The sequence below is a fragment of the Cebus imitator genome, unplaced genomic scaffold (genome assembly GCF_001604975.1).
Source record: "Cebus imitator isolate Cc_AM_T3 unplaced genomic scaffold, Cebus_imitator-1.0 Scaffold0, whole genome shotgun sequence".
Taxonomy (NCBI): Eukaryota; Metazoa; Chordata; class Mammalia; order Primates; family Cebidae; genus Cebus; species Cebus imitator.
The window spans coordinates 1,536,039-1,553,452 of record NW_016107315.1 but is presented as its reverse complement, the minus strand read 5'-3'; the positions used below and the strand labels follow the sequence as shown (position 1 = coordinate 1,553,452).

Sequence of the window (17,414 nt, the reverse complement as noted above, 5' to 3'; positions counted from 1 at the left end):
AAATAAATACTTAAGAGGACAACAATTCAGATCATAGATACTACTGTAATAAGTACACTAAAATTTTTGAATTTTATAGGAGATGGGACATAAAGGGTCCTGTGCTATCAAAATAAGTATATTATAACAGTTTTCCAGTTCGTGCAAGCCAAGTGTCTTGAGAAATGGCTGCTTATTCTAACTTACACAAAGTTTATGCAGTAGCAGAGGCTATGCTGAATCCCTGATGTGAGATGGCAAACTGGTTTTCCAGGATCACCATCAACACTATCCTCCGGGACTCAATCCAACCTGAAACACCTAAATCAGTCACTTTTTGCTCCCCCAGGCTGATCAGAAAGTTCTAGAAGACTTCCACAGCCTTTCTACATCTTGTTTTCCTTTTAATGTTTCATGCCACAATGTTAGAACTTGGCCCTCATACTTTGTAGCTGACCACTTTCTCAAATGCCCTTATCAATATCTTCCTCTAATTAGAGCTACTATTTATTGTTATATATACTAATATTTACAAATGCATATACACCAAAGTCCTGTTTACAGTTATAAACTATAGCTACTAATACTTCTACCAAATGCTAAACACTGTGCACTCTCATTTAATCATCAAATTCAGAATCAAGTACAATTATTACCCCAACTATGCAGATATAAAAACTGAGGCTTAGAGACAGCAAATGCCTAATGCCATAAAGTAAATAACCAAAATAGACATTTGAATCAGCTGATAATCACCATACTGGTTTTATGTCCCTTCCTTTCCCAAAAGTTGGCGCAGCCCGGCACAGTGGTACATATGCCTGTAGTCCCAGCTACTCAGGAGGCTGAGGTGGGAGGATCACTTGAGGCCAGGAGTTTGAGGCTGCAATGTGCCATGATCACACCTGTGAATAGCCACTGCACTCCAGCCTGGGCAACAGAGCGAGACCCTGTTTCCTAAAAAAAAAAAAGGTGGTGCTTATCAATGGCCTCTCTAATCAAAGTCAACCCTGTTCACAGGCTTTAAGGTCTCCTAGCATTTAGCTCCCCTGCCTTAAGAGCTTCAGTTGTACTTACTAGCAAGTAAACCCAAAGGTTCTTTCTTTTACAGCCAGGGTACATTTAACCTAAAGTCTTCAAGAAATAAAACCTCTTCATTCATCTTTTCCAAGGAATCTTCTCAGACAAGTAACATCTGACTAAAAACAAAACCAAAATCTACCAAGTCCTGATGTCCATTAATGCTACTTCAGGAAAATAATCACAGCTACATTTACTGAGTACTCACTGCATCCAGACCCAGTTCTAAGGGCTTTAAACATATTAACTATTTGGGTCCTCACAGCAATCCTATGAAGGTAATAAGCTTCATAGGAGCCAGGTAATTCGGTAATTACTTCAAATATTATCTTAAGAACAGCTAGGATTGAAACTTAGGCAGCCAGGCTCTAGAGCTCAGGGTTATAAAACTACCCCATGATGCCTCCTCCATTTCTATTTCTACTACCACCTAGTTTTAGTGCCATACATTATGAATGATATGAAAGAATACAATCCATGGTCTTTTTCTTAATTTTACCATTTAATTGAGAAAATTTTTCTTTAGGAAAATATTAGGAAGATGACAATGATAACATAGCAATTTTACTTAGTGGAATACATATGGTAGTAACATGTAGGTAACCTCAGGACACTTAACTTTCAAGGGAAAGTATGGTAGGGAAATAATCTTTCCTAAAGCTATCTGGGCAATCATAAAACAATCCTATACAACTGCTTAACAGTGTAACTTATGCAATTACTTTACTACATTGCTTCCAAATGATTTCATTTGTTTTCAACCTGCCGCTTTCCTTCGCCTATATGTTCCTGGCAGGTTAAAGAGGTGACTAAACGTTCTCCTTTACGAACTGTTTAAGAGCAGAGTTTAGTGTTCTGTAAGCAACTGATGCTCTGTGAACATCAGAAGGCAAATGTGAAAACAAAAGCACTACACAATTATTACAAGTACTATGACATGGCAACTCACAGGTTGTTTTGAAATCATAAGTAACATGCAAAAGAATAAATGCTTTTTATAAAAGACATTAACAAGATCAGAGACTGAGGAAATGTATTCATGCTCAAGAAGCACTGACCCACGCACAGTGTCCACATGCACTGATGTCACTTGGACTGTGAAGCTGATTTTGGTCCCTCCACCACCCTCAATCTGTAAAAGGCATCCCTGAAAGGGAATCAGCACCTGCCAGTCCTGGTCACCAGCACTGCCACCTTCAACCTTTTGCTACAGAAACATGGCCACAATGATTGGTGAGGGGGCTTTCTGTCTCTGGCAAAGCTAGAAACAAATTAAGGCTACTCCTGAACTAGGCTAATTCTGAATTTATTAATAAGATTTTAAAAACTGTACTACTTTGTTTATTCATAAAATAAACTGGCACCCCAATAAAGACTTTTTTTACATGCTTAAGGCTTCACTTTTCACCTAATCAGTACTGATCATGCCACAGAAGATACACTTTAAAAGAATGTTTATGCATAAAAAAGGACTGCACACCTGGATAGCCTCCTGAGACCCAACATCTCACTGTCATGAGTGTTCCTGGGAAAGCAGAAACAAACATTACATGTAAAGAGAAACAAAACAAGCAACATTGGAGGGTCATGTATAAACCATGTGTGGTTGAGGAAAAAGAAAATTATTCAGTCCAAAGTATCAAGGATAATATTTGAAACATTTCAACAAGGAAGACAGAAGGTGGTGGAAAGAATGCACCCTCAGAATGAAGAGAATTCAATTTTTCTCACATTATTTGGTATTTAAAAAAATGGCAAAGGCAGAATCATACACAGCCCTTAGAAGTCAAGTGTTACTTGGAAAACAGCCGTGACTTCTGCAGCCAAGATTAGCTTAATTTTCTAGGCTGCCATCTGCCTGACTGCTGAAGAAATCTCTTATTACCAAAACCTCTCAACATAACCCTCATCGTGTTATTTCCTTTTTCACAGTCCAAAGTAGAAGACTTAATTCTTTTAATCTTTTGACGTCCACTCATGTCTACATTTCAAACCCAGCTTCTTTTATTATTTTAGTGGATGATTTATACTCTTAATTTGTGTTTTTCACTTCATTTGTATAAAACACTTCCTAAGAAACCTGTTCATAAAGAGACTCTTTGTCTGAAGTGAGATTTTTTATTTTAAGAATATAAAGCTTAACGGTTTTTTACAGGAGGTTTTAGGGGAAATTTTTTTTTTTTTTGAGATGGAGTTTTACTCTTGTCACCCAGGCTGGTGTGCAATGGTGCAATCTTGTCTCACTGCAACCTCCGCTTCCCAGATAAGCGATTCTCCTGCCTCAGCCTCTCAAGTAACTGGGATTATAGGTGCACACCACCACATCTGGCTATTTTTTTTTTTTTTTTGCATTTTTAGTAGAGATGGAGTTTCACCACATTGTCCAGGCTGGTCTTGAACTCCTGACCTTAGATGATCCAACCGCCTCAGCCTCCCAAAGTGTTGGGATTACAGGCATGTGCCACCACGCCGGGCCAAAAACTTTCTTTTAATCTATTTGGGTGTCCCACAAACTACTGGCCACAGAGATATATAATTTTGAGGATCTGGCCTGGGCTAATGCTTCATTGGAACTGTTTTCTTAATACTCAACTAATTTAAGATATCTCTGTTCATCCAGTGTTGGCACTAATTGTACCATCACTTTTGCCTCCATTACCTTCTTTTGCCTGAGAAGTTTTTATCTTTGATAGGTGACTGATCTGGAAAACACAGGTGATGCTGTAGTAGAGTTACATAATTACACTCAAAGTTGTTCTTGATTTGATGTCTTTGATCTGGTTTCACACCTTTCCTCCGTTGTCCCTGGTATAACAAGGAATTAAGAACTTGGAAGGATGAAATTCATAGGCCAGTAATGGAGGAGACTCACATCTCAGGGTACACCAATCAATTTAATTAACACGGCAAAGCTTAAAAAATTCTCCAAAATGCTATCTATAAGAAGGAAAGACAGGACAGCTTCTCTTTTTTTAAACTACTTCCTAAATTCTTCTGATCTTAGTGAATCTTTTAATGCATGTACAGACTGTGCCAACAGTTACCAAAGACTTCATTCAACTGTGAATCTTCATTCAACTAAGCCAAGCCTGGCTATTAGTGATTAGCTTATTCCTTATTTAAGGTATCTTCCTTGGACTGACTGTTGCTGCAAAGACGGTGAGGCAGTCATGATTAAAGGACAATACAGTGTTCCACAATTATCAGGCGAGAGAAACTCTGTGTGGGAGGTATAGACAGAAGAGATAATCTTGCACAATTCCTTATAGGATCCCATCTTCAGAATCTCACAGTAAGATTCCCTTTCACAAAACCCACGAGAAGGAGAAAAGGTTAGGGAAGTTGAGAGAAAGGTTAGATGGGGGGGGGAACCCCAAAAATCTAGCTCAGCTTTTTATGAGCTATCAGAAGTTATGATTTGTTATCTTACAATCTGGCATTCTTAAAATGGCAAATAACAATGAGGTAAACAAGCATAAATAAAGGGATAGGAGCAATGGCTTACCTCACTGCAGTGGTAGTATCAAATTTCTCCTTACCTTTACTAATTCAAACTGCGTCTTTGTAATTTGCCATGTAGAAATTACCCAAGTTAGATTTAAGTGGCATTCTTAAAATGCCTCATTAAAAATAATAACCCGGAGAGCAAAAAGAATAACACATTCTGCCAAGCTACATATGTAGTAGGCATCTTTATCTGAGTCATCAAAAAGTAACATGGCACTTGAACCAAAAAAAGGTAATCATCCAATTGCAAATGATTTTTAAAAGACAACACGTTACAATATATTTAAAGCTTACAAATTGATAGCTTAAAAAAAAAACTATTTTCTTCATTTATCTAAAACAAAATAAACAGGAACTGAGATGTCCCCAGTTATAAGAAGAGTATATACCTTTTTCTTTTGGCACTACCAGTATCAGAGGTGGCTGAAGAGATCATGCTGTCTCCATCTTCAATATCGTCTCTCCTGGCAAGCTCTTTCTTCTTTGCCTAAAACAGAGCAGATGTCAGGAGTCAAGCTCACTCTGCCAAACACTCCTCTGAATATATGAATTTTAAAGAGCTAGACATACCAGATTCACTCAGAAAAATACAATCACATGCAGGATGTACAAAATGAAAGAGTCATTAAACATTTTCAATAACCACTTTTAACAAAAGCCTGCATGACAAAAAGAGTAGGTTAAAAAATGCATCTACAGAGTTGAGGGGTCAATGCCAGCCAGAGCATTTAAGACTACAATGAGTGCTGACTGGTTAAAAGCACTGAGGCAAGCTGTAGGAGCATTCTGCTCTGGTTGCCCTATTTAAGTAAAACCAACTCAAAGAGGGCCTTTGGTACTCCTGAATTCTAAGGGGCAGTGTGGCTAAGAATAAAGTTTAATGCAAGAAGTGAAAGATCTACTTTTCAACATATACATTTTAAAAGACCTTATGCCAGAGCTGAAAGTCCAAGCACAGCAGGCTTAGGGAATGTACAGAGTACTAAAAAGGTAATACCTGAAAGTCTTAGCACTAAGGTTCACTGTTAATCACATAAAATGAAGATTCTACAGGTAATCTAAAATTGCCTTTGTTCAGAGATTTGCCTTTCCAGAAAGAAAGATTCTACCAAAATTTGTCAGATAGACCCAATTTGTGTTTCCTATCTACCTTTTCATCTTACAACCCCTAGATGAACAATGACCTGAGATGTCCTTTCAAGGGGTTCTCAGAGGGGATCTGATAAATTCATAGACAATATACAAAGATTAATAATTAGCTTTCAGCTAACCTTTCTCATAGTACCAGCCCTACTTTAACAGGGACAAAATCTGGAACCAAAGGAATAAAATCCAAATGATGGAATATCATTCATGATTGGAGAGTGACTCCATGAGAATCCAAAAATTACTGCACAAGGACCAGTCCCTGCTTCCACCAATCACAAAGCTAACCCCATCTAAACTATTATTTCTACTCTATATGGCCATGACAACTCCAAAAAAGTATTCAGGCCAGGCATGGTGGCTCACCCCTTTAATCCCAGAACTTTGGGAAGCTGAGGCAAGCAGATCACAAAGTCAGTAGTTCAAGACCAGCCTGGCCAACATGGTGAAACCCCATCTCAACTAAAAATACAAAAAATTATCTGGGCGTGGTGGCATGCGCCTGTAATCCCAGTTACTCAGGAGGCTAAGGCAGGAGACTTGCTTGAATCTGGGAGGAGGTTATAAAATACATATATATGTGTATATACATATTTTTTGAGATAGGGTTTCACTCAGTTGCCCAAGCTGGAGCACAATGGCACAATCTCAGCTCACTGCAACCTCCATCTCCCAGGCTCAAGAAATCCTCCCACCATAGTCTCCTGAGTAGCTGGGACTACAGGCATGTGCCACCAGGACCGGTTACTTTTTGCAGTTTTTGTAGAGATGGGAGTCTTGCTATCTTGCCCAGGTTGGTCTTGAACTCCTGAGCTCAAGTGATTCTCCAGCCTTGGCCGCCTAAAGTACTAGGATTACAGGTGTGAGCCACTGCACCTGGCCAAACGATGTGATATTGCTGATGGTGAGGGGGATCACACATCTTACTAGAACACACTCGAAACATGCAAAATTATTTTAATCATATATACAACAAACTCAGCAAAAAACAATAAATCACACCTGCATAACTTGCTGCAATTTTAGAACTCGCTTGTAGATGGCTGAATTGGGCACATTATAGCGTTTGGCATTTTCAAACATTAAATTCAGATCACACTCCAAATGATCTAAAGTTTCATATTCTTGATTCTTCAGCTTTGTTCTGTGAAAGACAAAGAAATTGCTAGAATTATCCATCAAAAAATTATGACACATTCTTCCTGAAAGTCAATGCAAAATCTTGACAAGCACTAGATGGTATCTTTACCAGTAATACTGATTAGGAACTTAAAAATGACTTTTGAGATATAAAGTAAGGAGGCAAAAGCACCATTACATTAAGGCAGTATGACAGTTTACTTGAAATCCAAAAGAATAAACTAAAACACTGTAAGAAATAATAAGAGGACCTAGTAAAGTGGTCAATTACAAAGAAAATATTCTACTTGGAAAAACCCTAGTGGAAAAATCCTGGTAATGGTTAATAAGCGAACCTTAGGAAGGGATGAAAATTAGGGAAGTTTTTAGTGACCTGGAAGAAGAATCACGGTGATCTAAACATTTCTGAAAACAGAAGACCATTCTAGTTCATAAGGGTTAAAGAGACAGTACTGACACTGCAAACAAATATTTATAAGCAGTAAAGAGTGGTCTTATGATGGTAAAAGAGAGATAAATATGTCAGATTCCATTCACTTCTATTTTTTCCAATATAAACACATAACTAATATGACATTTTAAAGTTGGGATTTTTACTTAAAAGTCTTAAGAATTCAAGTATCTCCCTTAGACACTATTATTATGTCAATGATCATAAAGCCCTTATGTACTTTATACAAAGCAGAGTCACTATTTGCTCTAACACTATATGGATGTGGACAGGATAGACTTTAAATCTTTTTATTATAGCATTTGCATGTTAACCATCAAAATCACAAAGACAGCAACAATATGTATAAACAGCTTTGGAGAATAAATGAATTTTCTCTTAGAATGGCATCTGCATGTAAAGTTTTATCCAAAATTTACCAAAATCATATTCAGATTCTGTGTTGTGCTCCAACAGATGAATCTTAGAGAACATCTCTGTGAAGAAGCAAACAACAACTAAGCACAAATTCAGCTCTCAGTACCAGGTTGTGTAGCTAGTACCTAGAGTTTAAATTACAGCCTCAGACTTATTCCTGCCAACTCAAAGGGTAGAGTGCTAGATGTTCTCAACACCCTCAAATAGACAGAAAACCCAAACTTGCAAATGACAACAAATAGTAAACCTGCAGATATTTATGAGATGACTATTAATCAAGGGTAGCAGGGGGAAGAAAAAGAGAAAAAAAAAAAAACAACAAACCATAGCGGGGACAAATCTCAGTACAGCAGAAGGCAGCATAAGGAGCCCACAATATCTAGTTCTGCTTACTCTTCCATTTTTGTTGCTTTTGGGGAAACTCATATCTTCCTTCTGCTAATAGATCTTCCTAGGAGCACACTGTACAATATTGCAGCCTCTAGCCATGTGTGGCTATTTAAATTAAAATTAAATAAAATTTAAAATCTAATTCCTTAGTTGCACTAGCCACATTTCAAGTACTCAATAGCTACATGTGACTAGTGTCTATCACACTGGAATATTGGTAATAAAACATTTTCATCATTGTGGAAAGTTCTGTTGAATAGCACTGACCCTAGACTTCCCTGTTGCTCTTTAGAGCACAATGGAAGGGATCCTAGGCACAGCAAGGCTCCTGTCAGGCCTCACTGGCTCACAGTCCTTGGAAGGCAGCAATATTAGACATAATAGTTGACCCTTCAGAACTTTAGTGTGCTGGGCTTCAATAACTTCCCTATTCCTTACTCTCCCCTGTGTGCCACACACTTGCCATTATAAAACAGAAAGCAAAGGGGAGATATTACTGACTTAAAGCAAAGTTTGTATTAGAAAATTTCAATTTGGAAGAAGGCTGTGTTGGCAGGGGACTGAGCTGGCTAAGGATTTGTCTTCTTTTGAACTAAGCTATATAATAAGACTATTTAAATAACAAAACAAAACAAAAAAAATGATGGAGAACGGAAACCAAGAACAAAAATTGTTAAAAATTTTGAACAGAAACTTCTCAACATCTGCAAAACTATCACAATCTTTTTCCAAGGCAAAGAATAGAAAAGATGTATTTCTAGGCTATTTTCCTAATGAATGTCAGGCTTAATTTCTGTGTTATTTAATAAGACCAAATAAACTATTTTTCTGTATCCTACTTGTATACAAGATCTCCAAAATCTGGATTAAATAAAAGCACCATAAATCCTGCTGATCAAGACTGTGTGTGGTGACTCATGCCTGTAATCCCAGCACTTTGGGAGGTCAAGGTGAGCTGATTCGCTTGAGCTCAGGAATTTGACACCTGCCTGGGTAACATGGCAGAACCCCGTCTCTATTGAAAAAAAAAAAATTCTTACTGATCAAATGGTGAAAACAAAAGTTACAAATGCAAAAGCATGAAACATACTTTGTTAGCCAGCTTTATTTCCTAGAAACCAGCAAGCACAAGAATTTTAACACCTACCATTTGGAAGCTTAATTATCTGCCATGAAGCCAACATATTGTTACTTAGTTAAGGTAGTTTTATCTGCTTCTTGACTCTATCTGGGTATTTTGTTATAAAGTATCATAGTTTATAATACTACTTCTTCCTTTTTGTTTTTGAGACAGGGTCTTACTCTGTTACCCAGTGGCATCATCTTGGCTCACTGCAACCACCGTCTCCCAGGTTCAAGCTATTCTCCGGCCTTAGCCTCCCAAAGTGCTGGGATTATAAGTGTAAGCCACCTCATCTGGCCAACTTCTTTTTTTAGTTTACTTTTAATTTAAATAAACAAGAAGACACAGCAGAACCAAATAAACTCTGCTTTTCTGTTCTTTATACTAAAAAGTCTCAGAATTTTTATTGATTTCCTGAAAAAAATAAATATTTTTGAAAATTTATAACATAAAAAAGGAGCTTGGAATGTTTAGGTAGTATCAAGATTCACAAAGAATAGGCCGGGAGTGGTGGCTCACGCCTGTAATCCCAGCACTTTGCAAGGCCGAGTCGGGTGGATCACGAGGTCAAGAGATCAAGACCATCTTGGTAAAATGGTGAAACACCGTACAAAAATACAAAAATTAGCTAGGCGTGGTGGTGGGCACCTGTAATCCCAGCTACTCAGGAGGCTGAGGCAGGAGAATTGCTTGAACCCAGGAGGCAGAGGTTGCAGTGAGGCAAGATCGCACCACTGCATTCCAGCCTGGCAACAAAGCTGGACTCCATCTCAAAACAAAAACAAAAACAAAGATTCACAAAGAATGATTAAAGGATGGAATGCAAACCAAGTGATTTTGAACACATCCATTTGATTCCAACCTAAGACTGTTGGTTAACTTTTTTTGAAGATATTTATTTTTTGAATGTTTTGAATTTTTTAATTGTTAACATTAGCTCAGGATCTATTTAAAAATAAATTAAAAGTGGATGGGTATGTTGGCTCATGCCTGTAATCCTAGCACTTTGAGAGGCCAAAGTAGGCAGATCAAGAGGTCAGGAGTTCAAGATCAGCCTGACCAATATACGGTAAAACCCCGTCTCTACTAAAAATACAAAAATTAGCCAGGCATGGTGGTGCACGTCTGTAGTCCCAGCTACTCGGGAAGCTAGACAGAAGAATTGCTTGAACCCAGGAAGTGGAGGTTGCAGTGAGCTTAGATTACCCCACTGCACTCAGAGCTACAGAGCGAGATCTGTCTCAAAAGAAAATAAGTGAATAAAATAAAATAAATTAAAAGCTCATGAATTTTGTGTCTGTCTGGAAAATAGGGTTTCACTTTCACAGATACAGAGAGTCCAACACATATCATAGAGTCCAAAAATGTACTCCACGAGATTATGGATTTTTTTTTAGCTTTCACAGAAGACATTTTAAAAGGCCAAGTGTGGTGGCTCATACCTGTAATCCCAATATTTTGGGAGGCTAAGATGAGAGGATTATTTAAGGCCAGAAATTCAAGTCCTGGGCACCAAGCATGACTCAGTCTCTACAAAAACATTTTAAAAAATTAGCCAGGCATGGTGGCATGTTTCTGTGGTCCCAGCTACTTGGGAGGCTGAGGTGGAAGGATCCCTTGAGCCTAGAGGTTCGAGTTGAATATGCCAGCTTGCACAGCAGAGCAGAGGCTGTCTCTTTAAAAGAAAAAAGCAAATTTGATATTGGGAGGTCTGGATAGAAAATGGGCAATAAAGAAAAGGTTACTTTTCCACTCCAATGTGAAAAATTTGGGTATAACACACGAAACACAAAATTTACCACCCTGACCTTTTTTTTTTTAAGAGATGAAGTCTCACTCTGTCACCCAGGGTGGAGTGCAGTGGCATGATCCAGGCTCACTGCAACCTCCGCCTCCCAGGTTCAAGTAATTCTCCTACCTCAGCCTCCCAAGTAGCTGGAATTACAGGCTCTCCCCACCACATCCGGCTAACTTTTGTATTTTTGGTAGAGTTGGGGTTTTACAATGTTTTTCAGGCTAATCTCAAATTCCTGACCTCAAGTGATGTGCCCACCTCGGCCACCCAAAGTACTGGGATTATAGGTGTGACCTACTGCACCCAGCCTACCTTGACCTTTTTAAGTGTACAGTTCAGTCGTATAAAACACACCCATAAAGCTGTGTAATTAACATGACCACTCATCTCTAGAACTGTTTACATTTTGTAAGACTGATACTCTATATCCATTAAACAGTAACTTCCTGTTTCCTTATTCCCCTAGCCCCTGGCAATTACCATTCTACTTTCTGTCTCTGATAATTAAGCTATTCTAAGTAGAATCATACAGCATTAGCTCTTCTATGTCTTGCTTATTTCATTTTATCATGTTTTTAAGTTTCATTTGTGTTATATTTTTTTTTTCAAATGTTCTGGCTCAGTGTCTATGTCTCTATGACTCTGACTATACCTACACTCCTATCAATAGAATCATACAGTATTTGTCCTTTGTGACGGGGTTATTTCACTGAGCATAATGTCCTCAAGCTTCATCCATACTATAGCATATCAAAATTTCTTTTAAAGGTTGAATAATATTTCACTGTATGGACACAGCATTTTGCTTATCCATTCACCTCTTGATGGATACTTCAATTACTTCCACATTTTAGCTATTGTGAATGCTGCTGCTGTGAACACAGGTTTACAGATACCTCTTTGAGACCCTGCTTTCATTTCTTTGGAGTATATATGCAAAATGGAATTTCTTAATCACATGGCAATTCTGTGTTTAATTTTTTGAGGAACTGCCACACCGTTTTCCACAGTGACTATACCACTTTATATTTCCATTATCTGCAAAGAGGTTCCAATTTCTCCACATACTCACCAATAATTATTTATTTTTTTTTTAAAGTAACCTTCCTAATGAGTGTGAAGCAGTATCACAGAATAGTTTTGAACTGCATTTCCCTCATAACTAGTGATGCTGAGCATCAGCATCTTTTCATGTGCTTATTAGCCAGCTGCATATTTTTCTTTGGTGAAAGGTCCATTCAAGTCCTTTGCCCATTTCTAAATTGGGTTGTTTTTTTGTGGCTAAGACTTCCTACTATTTTTAATGATACTACTTTGATTTAAGTGCTCTGTCTGGTAGAATTCCCAATGATCACTTTAACATTTTCTAAATAGAAAAAGAAAACAAGACAAATCATCTTTCTGGTATGGTTTTGGTTAATGACTTCTCCAGGAACTATCATTATTCTGGGGTTTCAACTATAGATATAGAACTTAAATACAAATTAATTGTCATAATTAAAATAATATTAAGAGGTGTAAGCTGAAAGACGTTTGTAGTTTGCTCAGTTATAAGAAAACAACAATTAAGGCCAGGCTCGTGGCTCACTCCTGTAATCTCAGCACTTTGGGAGGTCAAGGCATGTGGATCACAAGGTCAGGGGACTGAGACCTCAAGCCTGGTGACAGAACGAGACTCTGTCTCAAAAAAAAAAAGATAATGAACAGTCAAAATTTGAGGTTAAAAAACCATTTTTACCTTTATTATCCTTATCCATTTTAGGAAGAAATACATATGTGCAGGCTCAACCATAAGAAAATAAAATTATACTGAAAAATGTAGAAGACATCTTACCGGATCTGTTGCAGTGATATGGGCATTTTAATTTGCTGGTAATAATCAGGGTATTTTTTCTTTGAGGGCAAATGGAAAAAAGGTTCAGCTATTAGCTGCCCTTGGTTATTCCGACAACTCCTAACTGTGTCATAAAGCTGATAAAAAGGATTTGAAACATCCATAAAGGAAGTGATGCTTTCTGCTTCTGACTCTCCCTCTTCATAACGTGCAGCTGGAAAAACAAAAAAAGTATTTATAAGGGGAAGAATGAGATGAAGAAAGAACCACACTTTAAAGTTCATTTCACAACCTTCTAGACTGAATTATATATACTTGAGACTTATTATTTTCATTTTTGAGACAAGGTCTGGCTCTGTCACCCAGGCTGGAGTGCAGTGGTGCAATCTTGGCTCACTGCAACCTCTGCCTCCAGGGCTCAATTTTCCTGCTTCAGTCTCCCGAGTAGCTGAGACCACAGATGCACACCACCACGCCTGACTAATTTTTTGATTTTTTAGTAGAGATGGGGTTTCATCATGATGCCCAGGCTGGTTTCAAGCTCCTGAGCTCAGGTGATCCACCACCCTCAGCCTCCTGAAGTGCTTGGGATTACAGGTGTTAGCCACCACGCCAGGCTCTTTTTAAAAAAATTATAAGATAAATAATTACTTTTAAAAAAACGGTCTCTAAGGCTGGGCATGGTGGCTAATGCCTGTAATCCCAGCACTTGTGGGAGGTCGAGGCAGGTGGATCACAAAGTCAGGAGGCGGGGACCAGCCTGGCCAACATGATGAAATCCCATCTCTATTAAAAATACAAAAAATAGCTAGGTGTGGTGGCGTGCACCTGTAATTCCAGCTACTCGGGAGGTTGAGGTACTCCTCTTTTTCATATAGAGAAAACTGGGCAGGTGAGGTTAATTACTTGCACAAGTTCAGCCACCACATAAAGCAGTTAAAGGGGACTGGGAACCAGAGTCATGGAACTAGAAGCAGGTTAAGAATTTGAAACTAGTCTTTTCTGACTCTACTACCTCTGATCTCTCCCCTAAAGAGCTTGGAGTTGGATTTACACCTAGATATATATTTTGTTGCTCCTGTAAGCTGCATCTTTAAAAAAAAATTATCAACTGTAATCCTTACACAGCTTTTCTGATCCTTACACCTTCACTGTTGTCATTGTAGGCTGGCTAGTACTATGACTATCAAAGCTAACAGTACTGCCCTGTTTCTATTGGTAAGGAAAATGCTGTCACCTTTTCTCAGTTAAAAATGGAGACACCTTTGGTGGGCACGGTGGTTCACATCTGTAATCCCGACAATTTGAGAGGCGGAGGTGGGTAGATTGCCTGAGCTCAGGAGTTTGAGACCAGCATGGGCAACATGATGGAACCCCGTCTCTACCACAAATACAAAAAATTTGCTGGGTGTGTTGGCACATGCCTGTGGTGACAGCTATGCCGGAGGTTGATGTGGAAAGACTGCTTAAGCCTGGGAGGTGAAGATGGCAGTGAGCTGAGATTGGGCCACTGCACTCCAGCCTGGGCCACACAGTGAGACCCAGTCTCAAGAAAAAACACAGGCTGGGAGCAGTGGCTCACACTTGTAATCCCAGCTACTTGGGAGCTGAGGCAGGAGAATTACTTGAATGGGACAGGGAGGTTAAAGTGAGCAGAGGTTGCAGCAGGCAGATGCTGTGCAACTGCACTCCAGCCTGGGTGACAAGAGCAAAACTCTGTCTCAAAAAAAAAAAAAAAAAAAAAGATAGTCTGTATTAATCCCCCTTCTCTTACTAGTTATCAGATAATTTTTATCTTGAATGGAAACTGAAATAGTTATCAAATGCATTTGCTGAGTAAATCATATGATTTTACTCTTTTGTTACTGTGGTGAATTTACTTTTTAAAAAAATTTTTATTTTTATTTTTTATTTTTAATGAAGCACTGTGGTTTGTATGAATTTACTTTTTTATCTTTTCTAATGCTAACCCCAACTGTGTCATTATATACCATCTTTTAAATATCACTGCTAGACAGTGTGCTTATATTTTGTTAGGCTTTGATGTCTAGGCTATATTAGATTCACAGGTTATATTAGATTCATAGAATGAACTCGGGAGCTCTTTTTCTGTTCTCTGCATTGAGTTTATACAAAATTCTATTCCTTAAGTGTCTGGCCTGGTGTTTAAGAGACACAGAGTCTCACTCTGTTGCCAAGGCTGGAGTGCAGTGGTACAATCATAGTTTAAGGTAAACTCAAACTCCTGGGCTCAAGCAGTCCTCCTGCCTCAGCCTACAAAGTAGGTAGGACTACAGACATGCAACACACCACACCCAGCTAATTTTTCTTTTTCTTTTTGTAGAGATGAGGTGTCACTATATTGCCCAGGCTGGTCTTGAACTCCTGGATTCAAGTGATCCTCCTGCCTCTGCCTCCCAAAGTGTGGATTACAGGGGTGAGCCAGCCTTTTTATTCGGGAATCCATTTTAGGCATTTGTCATTTTCTAGAAATCTGTTCATCTAAATTTTAAAATTTATTTTCATAAAGTTATTCACGCTTTTTTTTGGGGGGGGGTGGGGGTGGGGGACGAAGTCTCACCCTTGTTGCCCAGGTTGGAGTGCAATGGCACGATCTTGGCTTACAGAAACCTCCACCTCCCAGGTTCAAGCGATTCTCCTGTCTCAGCCTCTCGAGTAGCTGGAATTACAGGCATGCACCACCATGCCTGGCTAATTTTGTATTTTTTTCTTCTTTTTGAGACAGAGTCTCGCCCTGTGGCCCAGGCTGTAGTGCAATAGCATGATCATGGCTCACTGCAACCTCCGCCTCCTGAGTTCAAGTGATTCTCCTGCCTCAGCCTCCCAAGTAGCTGGGATTATAGGTGTCCACCACCACACTCAGCTAATTTTTTATATCTTTAGTAGAGACAGGGTTTCATCATGTTGGCCAGGCTGGTCTTGAACCCCTGACCTCATGATCCGCCCGCCTCGGCCTCCCAAAGTGCTGGGATTACAGGCACGAGCCACCATTTCCAGCCCCATAATTTTGTATTTTTAGTAGAGACAGTGTTTCTCCATGTTGGTCAGGCTGGTCTTGAACTCCCAACCTCAGATGATCCACCTGCCTCAGCCTCCCAAAATGCTGGGATTACAGGAGTGAGTCACCGGGCCTGGCCTCATTCACACATTCTTTTTAAAAATTCTGTATGCTCTCCTCCCCACCAATATTGTTTACTTATGCCTTCTTGATAATCTCATCTCAGATTTGTTTATTAAGGGTTTTGACAGAATAACTTTTGACTTTATTGATCTTTCCTGTTAAAGGTTTCCTTTCTTTTTCTTTTTTTGAGACAGGGCTGGAGTGTAGTGGTGAGATTCTGACTCAATGCAGCCTCAACTTCCCAAGCTCAAGTGATCCTACCACCTCAGCCTCTGGAGTAGCTGAGGCTACACATGGCTAATTTTAAAATTTTTCTTGTAGAATTAGCTGGGTATCGTGGCAATGTACCTGTGGTCCCAGCTACTTGGGAGGCTGAGGCGGCAGGATTGCTGGAGCCCAGGGGTGGAGGTTGCAGGGAGCCGAGATCAGACCACTGCACTCCAACCTGGGTGACAGAGTGCAACCCTGTCTCAAAAAAAAATTTTTTTTTTGGTAGAGGCAGGGTCTTTCTATGTTGAACGGGCTGGTTTCAAACTTCTGGACTCAAGCGATGCTCTTGTCTCATCCTCTAAAACTGCTGGGATAACAGGCACAAGCCAGTGCACCAGCCTGCATTGTTTTAAGCCACTAAGTTTGTGGTACTGTGTCAGCAGCAATAGGAAACAAATACATACATGAAGAAGTGTGTTCAAATCTCTATCTTCACTGGTTTTCTGTTTAGCTAGAGGGAAGAGGGCTCTTAGACTAAGGGTAGTGTTTTAAATTTCTCTGTAAAGTTTAATCTGCTTGTTTTACATATTTTGAGCTCTTCCACAATTTATCTTGCTGAAGAAATTAACCTTCTACCAGTATCAGGTAATCCTTTTTATTTGTGTAATGATCTTTGTTTGCAGGTCCATCTTATCAAAAGTCAATGTAGCTACTCCGGTTATTATTTGCCCGGTGTATCTTTTAGCCATCCTTTTTTTCTTTTAGTTAAGACAAAAGCCCAAATTTATTATTTTTATTTAACTACACATGGCTAATTTAAAAATTTTTTTTAAATTTATTTTTTGAGAAGGGTCTCATTCTGTTGCACAGGCTGGAGTGGAGTGGTATAATCACAGCTCACCGCAGCCTCGACCTCTCTGGGCTCAGGATCCTCCCACCTCAGCTTCCCAAGTAGCTAGGACTACAGGCATGCACCAACACACCTGAAAAAAATTTTTATCTTCTGTAGATACAGTATTTGGCCATGTTGCCCAGGCTGGTCTTGAACTTTTGGGCTCAAGCGATCCTCCTACCCAGGCTGCCCAAAGTGTTGGGAGTATGGGTGTGAGTCACTGCACCTGGCCTTATCCTTTTAGATTCAACTTTCTTATATTTTTATATTTAAGATGTGTCTCTTGTAATCAGCCATATAACCTCTTT

General features: G+C 39.1%; 1 protein-coding gene across 26 annotated transcripts in view; it reads right to left on the bottom strand.

Moving 5' to 3' along the window:
- The window catches only part of PBRM1 (polybromo 1), a 147,016-nt gene that overhangs the window by 81,365 nt on the left and 48,237 nt on the right, over nt 1–17,414 (bottom strand). For 19 of the 26 annotated variants that reach the window (XM_017539828.2, XM_037736327.1, XM_037736075.1 and 16 more), the window contains 4 exons: nt 12,863–13,076; nt 6,715–6,856; nt 4,956–5,053; nt 2,540–2,584 (listed from right to left, as the gene is read on the bottom strand). In XM_017539828.2, the coding sequence (XP_017395317.1) occupies nt 2,540–2,584; nt 4,956–5,053; nt 6,715–6,856; nt 12,863–13,076 (499 nt within the window). The remainder of the gene's footprint in view (nt 1–2,539; nt 2,585–4,955; nt 5,054–6,714; nt 6,857–12,862; nt 13,077–17,414) is intronic. The other 7 variants (XM_017539747.2, XM_037736485.1, XM_017540375.2 and 4 more) reach the window with 1 other exon arrangement.